The 11187-nt window shown below is 39.3% G+C and overlaps 1 protein-coding gene across 3 annotated transcripts in view; it reads right to left on the bottom strand.

The window, feature by feature from the left end:
- Positions 1-463: 463 nt before the first annotated feature.
- The window catches only part of LOC105907847 (tubulin-specific chaperone cofactor E-like protein), a 14699-nt gene continuing 3975 nt past the window's right edge, over positions 464-11187 (bottom strand). For all 3 annotated transcript variants that reach the window (XM_031573448.1, XM_031573449.2, XM_012836248.3), the window contains exons 2-9: positions 10448-10574; positions 9531-9687; positions 9015-9154; positions 8622-8803; positions 7794-8050; positions 5799-5925; positions 4437-4553; positions 464-3990 (exon numbers count right to left, since the gene is read on the bottom strand). In XM_031573448.1, the coding sequence (XP_031429308.1) occupies positions 3630-3990; positions 4437-4553; positions 5799-5925; positions 7794-8050; positions 8622-8803; positions 9015-9154; positions 9531-9669 (1323 nt within the window). In that variant the 5' untranslated portion in view covers positions 9670-9687; positions 10448-10574 and the 3' untranslated portion in view covers positions 464-3629. The remainder of the gene's footprint in view (positions 3991-4436; positions 4554-5798; positions 5926-7793; positions 8051-8621; positions 8804-9014; positions 9155-9530; positions 9688-10447; positions 10575-11187) is intronic.

The raw sequence follows: 11187 nt of genomic DNA, 5'->3' as shown, positions 1-11187 counted from the left end.
TAAATGTTCAACATACTCGGTTGGCGAATAATGTCATGTAGGACCCAAAATGAATATTAGACCTACTGCAGTAGCCTTATCTAAACTCAGCCTAAATATATATATAAACACATCTATATAGTCACCTGGCATTATTGCAAGAACAAGAGACTACTTCCTTATATTTTCGCGATTTTGTGTTCTTTGGTTGTTTTACAGTTGTGTCCTATAGGACATAGCATAGGCCTATTTCAGCGGCAATGGATTAAGTGATGTAAATTAACTGTCTAGGGATACAGTAAGTGCATTAAAAAAAGTCCCAATTGTCCCAATGAAGACAGTCTGTGCAGTATAAATGTGGCCTACTCTCACTTCAGTCCTTACACAATAACGTCATCTAGTGGTTGACCGACGCTGGTCATTTGACAAAACAGCATGGATCAAGCTAACAATGGTGACCATAAAATAACGACTTTACATTATATTATGTTGCACATTTTATTATGAGTGTTACATTGAAGCCCAGTGGCAATCAGCATTAAGTTGGACCCCGACCGCTAATAATGGAATTTGTCAGTGTCAATTGATTCTTATGAAAATGTATGAGGTCATAAATATATTTGTGAACACAGTAGCCTACAATGACAACATTTGAATTTGGCATCCAGCAGGCATGGCCACATGCAACTAATTAAGTGTGCAATCATCTGAGTGAGAACTGTTGAAATATTAACGTCAGATAGATATAAATAATTCATTCTTAAACTATTTATTCTTTATTTACATTTTTGCTTGATAGATGAGAGAGGATATGGATAATGGGAGAAATGAGGCCTATACTGTACACTCAAGCCACTTCAGCTGCTCTGCGAATTAGAAATAGAATAGTCCACAAACATACTCATACATTTTTGTCACACATATTCAGCATAAACCTTTTACATACAGCTGGATAAACAACATGATTAATCAAGGCAGGAAATGAGTATAGATGTACATTGACTGCTTTTCCAGTTAACAGTCCTGTTTTTTTTTTAGGCTGTTTGCATAATTGAATTAACCAATTTAATGTTTGAAACCCCCAACCACCCCAACCACCCCGCCCAAATACACAGTGAGGATGGAAACAACCAGTAACGCTAAAGGAAAATACTGTTTTCCAAAGTTATAATCATTGTGATCCGCTGTCAGGGTCATGGTGGGTGTAGGCTATAGTGTCTTTCAAGTTTAGGATATGTGTTTTGAAATGGCTACAATAATAATTCAGCAAAGACACAAACCTATATTTTACTCATTTCAAATAAACACAAATAAACCTGAGACTATAACCAATCAAAGACATAAGGTTACCGAATAATATTATCAATGCTGTCTTAACATAAGCCATCAAGTAATTCAATTACACAAAATGGCAAGCTGAAAACCACCCAGACATGTACGTTAACTAACAAGCATGCCAGCAGTCATCAAATTGGTCCCAAAAGATACTCAACCATGATCAATGGGATGCAACATCAAGAAAAAAGCAGACAAATTCCATGGCTAATGTAACATAAGCTATTGCACTAGTCTTCTCTACTACATATTAGGTTGCTATACCGCCCCCTGTTTGTTAGATTATTGTATTGTCAATACTATAGGATTTTTTTGACCATTTATTTTCCATATGATATCCATACAGACCATATCCATACAACACTGTGCTGCCATTAAGACCACCTGGCTCAATTGACATCAGAGTACATATCTTCTAACAAGTATAATGTAATGGTAAATGGTAAATCTAAACCCAAATGCTTTTTCAGCTAAGTGAGTGCTCGGCAAGCTATTATTATAAAACAGTACATTGTTTCTAAATGCTCCTGTATAAATCCCTTATATCATTTAAATTCAGCAAATAGGTGGCCCATCACAAAACCAACCAATACATTGTGAAATTTCTGTATAATTGCATACCTAGGTTTTTTTTTGGTCACTAACAGTGATAAATGCAATAATATACCATTAATTATGCCAGAAATACAGTTTCTGTTATGTACACATTGCCTTAACACTTTAAGAAATGTCTGAAACTTGACTCCTGTTGTTCTACATCAGAAACACAATAATGTAAAGATGTAGTGGTTATAAATTATGAAAGGTAATTTATGAATTCTTCACAACCTCTACAGAACTATACTGTTTACACCACACATATGCAGTCATCTGGGTAACCTGACACTGTTGAAAAATAATTCGACATTTATCACAATGAAAACTGTTGACAAGATTGAACAGTGCTTGAAATCCTGAAATTCTATACACCTCATTCTCTTCAAGTTGACTGTTTCCCATAGTGGGATATGCAGATGGTTTAAGTAAGACACACACCTGAGAGAGTTGACCCACAATTTTCATCTCTCAAGTCCGTGATAACACTAGGCTTATGTAAAGTCCCTTATCCTATATACTGTATGTGGCAAAGTACTTTGGGAGGACTAATGGAACAAGTTAATAATACCATGAATGTCCCAGTCTTGGACCACTTTTGCCAGAACAATGGGAAAATAAATAAATAATGTGGCACAGTGGCATGAAGCTGGAAACAATCAGAGATCAAAGTCCTCTGTGACCAGTGCCATGAAATAAAAAAAAAGCACCAAGCATCGATGAGGCTCTTTTATACATTGCAAACAACATCATCAGTATCATGTCACAGCCAAGCATCCGCAACAAAATCACTAAATCAACATTATCAGTATCGATAATAACCACAACTAAATCTTTGGTGGACAAAAGCTGAGATCAGTGCAGTTCTGTCTCACACAGAAAAAGGATGATTCAGTTATTAAGCCATAACTGTCCATTAAACAGGGCTGTGATTCCAGAACTACTCAAAGCAGAATGTTACAGTCTGCTGAACTCAGGTGGTCAAGAAAGATGCACGCGAAAACTTTTCTACCCTCAGAAAAGCCAAAATATTAGTAATATTCCTAACACATCATCCTTCAAGACAGATATTCTCTGTAATGTCATATTCATCAACTTTACTTGGCTGTGAAATGAATTAAGCACAAATATCCATTACCACCTCAAAATAAAGCTGAACTCAGACTAAATCTGTGACACCATTTTGTCACCATTGCAGCCGCACAATGTTTGTCATGTTACTCTAATCAATCCTTAATAAATGCTCCCCAAATTTAAATATCCGCATTCACATCAAACATTAAGAAAAACAGCATAACAAAGACATCAACAGTCTATGGTTCAGGCCACAACAGCCAACAGTTTAAGCTCTAAATGATTGTTTCCAAATGCACAGGGAGCCTTTTATGACGTCCCTATACGCTCTGTGTGCTCTAGCCCATAGACAGCATGTCTTTGATAGAAATAAGCACAGCATTAAAGAAGAAAAAGGAAAATTGTAAATATAGAAGTCCACTCACATGTCATAATGTTCAGTGCAGGGCTACACAGACAGCTATCAGACACTAGTTGACAGCAGCTGACAGGCTTGCCCATTCAAGCTCTGAAGCAAGCAAAGGTATGGCAGTTTTTTCTTCCTGAAAGTGTGGACCACATCAAATGTGACAGATGGTGTCTGTGGGAATAACTTGGGTACAGGTCTTACAAGATTAATATGTGGATGGAGTGAGGGGGGAGGAACATTAAACAGTTGTTCCCGTGCTCTGGTTTGTTGGATTTATTTTGGTCTTGGGCACCACTAGAATCTCATCGCCGTCGCGGATGCTGTAGGAGTGGAGGGCCCGTGTGTTGTATTTCATCTCCTCAGGACCAAAGGGGCTGTGCATGTCCTTGTCGATGTAGTAGATGCGCATGTTGTTGGTGGAGAGATGCACCACTGTCTTTAGCCGTTTCTTCAGATCAGCCACCGTCTGGTCCAGTCGGATGCTCACCTGCTCCACTTTCTCCTCACAGTGAACCTCTACATTGGCATGAAATTGAGGCCGCAGGTCAACTTCTGCCAATGGCTCCAGTTTCCCATACTTGGTCACCAAGCAGTGGTACCTTCAGAATTAAACAGAGTCTTTGAGTCAACTCAAAAAGCAATATCCAGTAAGTACTAGTTCTCCAGGGTGATAGTTCCAATTAGTTTTTATCCTTTAGTTTCAGATCTAATGGTACCCTTTTACTGGGTTGCATAGACTTGAAAGTTGAAATTGTAAGTTGACTGAAATTGCACGGTGTATATGCAAATGTGGAAAAAATAGGGTGGCCCAGTGAAGCCTTTCACACACACAACCTAATACACAGCTATATTTTACTATTATATCTTAATTTATTTTATATCTAAATACACAAAACCACTATACTGGAAAGGGTTTTATTTCTTTTACAGGTGTGCCTTTTTTCTCGATGCTTTACAATTGTTTTGAAGGAAACATACCTGACCCAGCTAGTTTTCTCCAGAGGCATGGCTGTGTCTGAGAGAGATTGCTATGAGATTGGTGTACCTGTACGGCTGGTCCTCAGCTGGGTGTTTCAGATAATAACGGATGAAGAACCTCTCGGCGCCCTCTCGCTCACTGTCAGTCACCACGCTTCCATTGAGGTTGTTCACTGTGGGCAAACTAAAGCAGCAGAAGCATGTCATCAGAATGGAAAGTGTGTCCTGCTCAAAGGGATGGCTTTGTCCATCAGAGAGACAGGACTCTGGATTTATCTGGCCACTACATTTTGAATCATTAGGGTCAGTATCACTCGTATGTCATATGTTGCAACGATAAACTTGAGGGTAGTATTCTAAAATTGGTGAGGTTTCCTCAACCACTATCTTGAAGCAATCACTCTTAGAGCAATCAAAAGCAAAAACACACATTGACATGTGTTTTGCTGTGTCTGCCATTACAAGGCCATGCTTCTTTTTCAGTCTAGTAAGGTATTTTAGGTTGAATAAATTGCTATGCCATTGACAACTGGCTGCTGTCTATTTTAAAAGTGCTTACCTAGGGTTAGAAGTAAACATTCATTTGAAAGTAATTACTGGTTACTGAATACATGCACGGTAATTAAAATGCCCTAGTAATTATGCTGCCCCTTCAATATACTCTATCTCCAAAGGATCACGAAGCACTGAGCTTCCTTCCATACTTACTTACTTCTTATAAAGGACAAACCTAGGTATTTAAATATAGAATGCTAAAACAATGTGTGGTTCCTGGGATATCACGTCATGTTAATCTGCAGAGTGTACCCAAATAGTCAATTCCTGTGTAAAAATGCACAGCCAACAGAGTCATGTAGGGCTCATAGTAGTTGCCATCCTGCTTGCATTAACTCCTAGTTGCATTCTATTCAAGTAGTTGCCATATTCACTCCTGACTGTGATGTCCATGCTTTGCTTTGACATGATTCCCTGAGTAGACAAGGGACAGTGAATCTTCACAACTTTATTGTAGATGTGCAGCAGTGTTTTTTTGCATTGTATTTCAGCTATAAACAGCTGGGAACAGCAGTCTCTGGGAGCTACTACTATGTGGCATCACCACTGTGAGCAATGAGGAGACGTGCTTCTTTTAAGTGTTGCAGAAACAAATCATTTGCAAAGGTGATCGCTGTTACTTTTGCAGTGTAATACACTTCATACATATGAGATATAACAACTTCGTAAGCCAAACTATTTCTAGATCTGTACCTGTGCGAGACTTGCTTCTGCATAGTGCACTGTTGTATGGTTCACTTATTTTCTTGGGAACTTAAGAACCTCTTTGAAATGTTCTCAACAGGAGGAAAAACAAAAGACTGATAAAAAGGGTTGAAGTATAGATTAGTGGTTGGTGCTTCATATTTTCTCAAAGACAAAGTGTAATACTTACTGTGCAAGCATGAGGCTTCGGCGTTCAGTATTGGTGTAGTTCTGTAGTAAAGGTATCCCTCGTAGCCTTATTTCTTCAAGTTTTGGGAAAAAGTTGAGCTTCTCAATATCTTCCCATTGATGAAAACCTAACACATAAATGCTTACATCAATTACCAATAAAACAACATATAATTTCCCCTTAACACCAGGAAGAGGCCGTAAATAAAGAGTTGACGTGGGTATTTCTACAGTGTTTAAAGGTATGTCGACTAGGGGGAAGGTCATGACTGAAACATTTTTCTTTAGTAAGATTAGTTTTCACTCTGCTGTTGACTTTACAGTACACTTGATGTTTTGCACATTTTATGGGTGTGTATTGGTCAATTTAGGGTAGGTACACAACTTATGCTTGGCCACAGGATACACATAGCAACACGAATGCTCACAAATATCTACAGTTGAGGTTGCAATGCAAAGATGCAATTACATGTTCCCACACAGAGGGCCTCATTTACTAACAGGATTGCGCCCATTTCAGGCGTAAAATAGCGGGTAAAGACATAAAACCGTATTTCCAAAGGAGGCGCACCTGAGTAAAAGCGCAGATTACCGCTGCTGGGAAGTGGGTGTGGGAAAGTGGGTGTTCGTCGCAAAGAGATGGGAGGAGATGCGTAAAGTGCGCCTAATTATGTATTAGTAACGAAACAAGAGGTGTTTTAGCATGACATATCAGCTGCTAAATGAAAACTATGTGCCTGCGAGAAATTTGGAAAATACGAACATCAGAAATGTTATTTTTTTTTAAATGTTTATATTTGATATATCATTTAATAGGCATACAAACAAATATAATTACAAACTGTCCCACCAGCTAGCTGTTCGGGAAAAGTTCGGCCACGTCTTACCCAGAATCGCTGCTCATTGTATGGTTTAAACACTCATAGTTCAAGCACACCGAGTACAGTGCACACCTTCTGCGTAGGAGTAACGTGTATCTATTCAGGAAAAGTACTTGTACTCGAAGTACACTAACTAAACTACCGAAAAGTAAATTGTAGAGACAGAGCAGCATATTCATTTCACCTTCCATGTTTATTTTGACGTTATAGCCTCTCAAGCGCAAGCTACCCCCAGTGCCATGGCAACCTACAAGTACAGTTTTCACATGTATCTGCCTAGGGCAGCGTTTTTTTTTTTTTTTAAGTAAGGGGTGTCGTGTATTCCTACCAGACTATTTAACGGGATGCTATGGAGTAGTTAACCTGGATATTAACTATCCTAGCTATCTCTAGCTTAGGGAACCATCTTAACAGTTTGCAGTTGCCTGTGTGTGATTAACTCATGTTAATAATATGTGTGAATATGAACTCGTGAACATAAACTCGTTAATATGGAGCTGCACAGGCACCCTGAGGGGTAAGTAACCCAGAAACTCAATATTCGCTGAAAAGTTTAATTTCCCAAAATCAGCTCACCAATCAAATTAATTCAAAGTGATCACAACTTTTAGTGTGGACGGAAGGGCTAAATGGAGAAATATTTATGAGTTTCTATATTTACCTGGGTTAGTTTGCTGTAATTCTAATTTTAACTCATCATCCATGGGTGGAAGGAACACGCAGGCTCTTTCTTCCCTATTTTAGCTGCGCGCTAAATAACACTAATGGGCGGGGTTAGGCGCTGATTACGCTGGTAAGGCGTCGACACATTCAGATGAGGTTCTTGTTTGATAAATACGATGCAAAATACCGTGCGCTATATGTGAGTTGGCAAAGGCGCAGATTAAGCTGCGGTCGCAAGGTTAGTAAATGAGGCCCAGAGTGTACTCAAATAGTCATCTGTATGACATGGATGTAGGTGCAGTATTGCAAAAAATATCAGATGTACAACTTATGATGATACTGATAGTCCCCATGAGACATGTACACAGTAATAAAGTACATACAGTAATTTAAATGACTACTGATTGCATTGACAAGTGACGTAATATGAATAACAAATGAACAACGAATACCTGCGTTGTGCAGATTGATGCTACGTAAGTTTGGGAAGAGTCGTTGCAGTGTGTCCCCAGCATCATCTATCGAGCTGAGGTTGTTGTTGGCCATGATCAATGTGTCCAGTGCGGGGAATATGGTCCCAAACTTGCGCACCTCGGCCCAGTCGTGCAGGTTGTTGTCGGTGATGTGCAGCAGACGGAGAGACATGCAGGACACGGTGGAGGGCGACACAGTGGAGTACTCATTAAGGCACAGGAACAGCTCCTCCAGCCTGACCACCACACAAACACATCACAAAACACCATAGTGCTATGGAGATGCTGCACAACTTACTGATAGACTAAACGAGGGATCAACTGCATGAAAGACAATACTGAATTAGAATTCATGACACAATTTGCATGATACACCATAAAAAAAAACTGAAATAAAGACAAAAAGTGTACCAGTGAAAGCTTTCTTGATTTATACATACCGTGACTCAGAAGTAAAAGTTACTACTATAGACTGGGGAGTGAAATGAATGGAAAAGGGGCAGTGGAGGAAGGATGAGTACAAATAATATACAAATAATAATACAAATAGTAACCTCATCCCTGGGTATGTCTTAGAATTTTCAAGGTCAGACTTCCGCAGAGGTTTAAACAGGTTGTAAGGAAGGTGTAACGATAGTGGCTGCCTGAAAAAAACATGTTTCCAGCAATACCACCATAGTTGGCAAGCAGATTCATTTTCCTTTATATTCCTTCGCTGTTAGGCAGTATTTCTTATAGAACTGTAAAAAAAATCAATGAATTAGAGTACATTGATTACTGACATATGGAAATGGCATGGCTGCTTACTCTGGGATCTCTCGAGTGAGGATGTGCACTGTGTCCCAAGACACTTGAGTGTTGTTAAGGACAAGGCGGCGGACTCGGGAAAAGGCCTCGGCACAGCTTGGCTCCAGCACAGCCTCATTCAGCGGGTTCGAGCTAAGGTTGAGAAAGTGTAGGTGTGGGATGTTGGACACGATCTTACTGATCTGAAATTTGAATGAAAGAGAACAGGATGCAACTCAAAAATAAATTCATATTCAACGCAAGCCATAGTATGTTCATCAGACACAATGCCTCTGATCACTTTACTTAATAAAATACACTTCAAAGATATATATTAAATAAAAAATGTATTATAATAATTATAAAAATGACATCTTTCAGTTGTTGAGAGAGTTCTATGGTCTGCTAAATTACCTCATGCCAGTCCCGGAGCTTGTTAATGGACAGATCTAGCTCCATCACGTGGGCACAGAAGGCAGCAATCTCCCCCTGATCTCCAGCACGACTCATCCCACAGCCATTCATCACCAACACACTGGGGAGGTTCAGCCGGTCTGTGCAGACACCAACTCATGACATCTCACGACATTAACTGCCCTCTAAAGATGGCACCCTCACGTCCCCACATGTGTTAAAGCCATTTTCCACTTCAGCTGATCTTACTTAAGATACAAATGAACCAGCAAAATAAAACAGTTCCTGAATCGTGTTATCTTGTGCCACCCACATCCGCATAATTTAATACTACACTGAGATTCTTTTTCCCAGTACACTAAGCAACTTTCTATCTGGCTTAAATACCCTTTTAAAACAGCAAATAATATCAACATAATTTATCTCAAAATAAACTGTCCATTTAGTGCACATATCATGTAACAATTGACTAAAGGGGCACCGTTCATAAATCCTTACACCATAGCTCAGGCTTACCCTTCATGGGTGATCCTTGTGGAGAGGGCACTACAACCACTCCCATGCCAGGGCCTCGGCGGTATGGGAAGTTCTCTGGACTGTACTTCTCACTGATCACCTGCATGAAGGTGCGGCCCTCTTCCTCAAGCTGCTCCATTGTGCTGTCCCACGAGCCCTACGGAACAAGAGCCAAATACAGGGGTAGTAACACTGGACACTCCCAACACTAGCTCCATGAGACCCAACAAACACACCAGACAACAAAGCTCTTATTTGGGTTACATGTACATGTATTTTCAATGCAAGGCTAGAATAGTTACTTTACCAGTATTTCAATGAAGTAACTACACAGCCCTGGTAATGTGATAACACTGCAGTTTGTATGCATGGATATCTAGAGCAAGGACACCAACCTTTGTGACCAGGGCCATAAACAAGAGAGATAGGGAGATGTCTCTAACGGCTTATCATTGCTGCCCAGTTGGAAGGTCAGATAGACAATTCCATCAGCAGCCAGACTACATTCTGGAGCACACTATACTGTATAAGCTTGGACCTTTACTAATATTTGAATGTATCCAAATATGTTTTGCAAATCAAACAATTATGAAGCACTACTTACAAATGAATTAATGGAAAGTCAATTTATATCATAATCTATAATTCTATAATTTTATCATATCAAGTATACGTACTGTATATACTATATAAGTATTTTGTACACTTAAAATAAAGCTGTAAATTCACTCAGATCAGAATGACTGAACCATGACTTAATATAAAACAATTAAATGCAATTTCCTTATGAAATCTGGTAATCTAGATAGATAAGGCTATGTTTGGGAGGATGCAGCTAAACAATTTATCCACAGTGGTCTATAGGTACAGTAGGTGTAGTACAGAACAGCACAGCAGCTACAAAAAAAGGTTTGTACCTTCTACTAGCTGGCCACCTGCAGAGGTGAGTCCTCTTTTTCCTCTTAGCTCCCGTGTCTCTCCAGTGGGGGGCTGGAAGGATGGCTGAGGCTGAGGCACACGCAGGTCACCTCTAACAGGAAGACACTGGAGAAAAAGAAGGGAGCTCAAATTTCTGATAATACGTTACCATAACAGAATGAAAATCTTTTGTTTCATGACAGTCAGGTCAAACAGTCAATAACAACTGGATTGGCAGCTATGTTTTTCATTTCAAACTGCATCTGCACCACAGCAGTTCCAGCACAATTTAGTCTATACAATATTACTGCCTGTGAATTGCATTTTCCCTTTCACAGTCACAACATCACTACAAAGATGCACAGCAAAAATGTAAATACTTCACACTGGTTGTGTATTCTTTTTTAAAATACCAGTAGAAGTAAATATTTGTTCAGCTGTTGTTAACAAGATTAGGTTGACTAGGTCTGTCACAGATGGAAAAAAAATACATAACAGTAGACTGTACATCACTTTAACCCTATGGTTAGATAGCCTCGTAGCCTACCATCGAATTAGCCTTAACACATCCAACTAAAATACATAGATGATTTATATATTTAAAGACTGGAGGCAGTCTTGTAGGCATTACATTTTCAGTGAATCCCGATGCAAAACTAGCTAAGCTACTGACAGGACTCAAACTTAGTCTAGGCTATTTTCTTCCAGATAACTTAAGAAGACTATAACTATCCAAAAT

This window comes from Clupea harengus, chromosome 9, assembly GCF_900700415.2.
Source record: "Clupea harengus chromosome 9, Ch_v2.0.2, whole genome shotgun sequence".
In the NCBI taxonomy this organism is placed as follows: domain Eukaryota; kingdom Metazoa; phylum Chordata; class Actinopteri; order Clupeiformes; family Clupeidae; genus Clupea; species Clupea harengus.
Note: the sequence above shows the minus strand (reverse complement) of the source record. Positions and strands in the feature narration are given on the sequence as shown.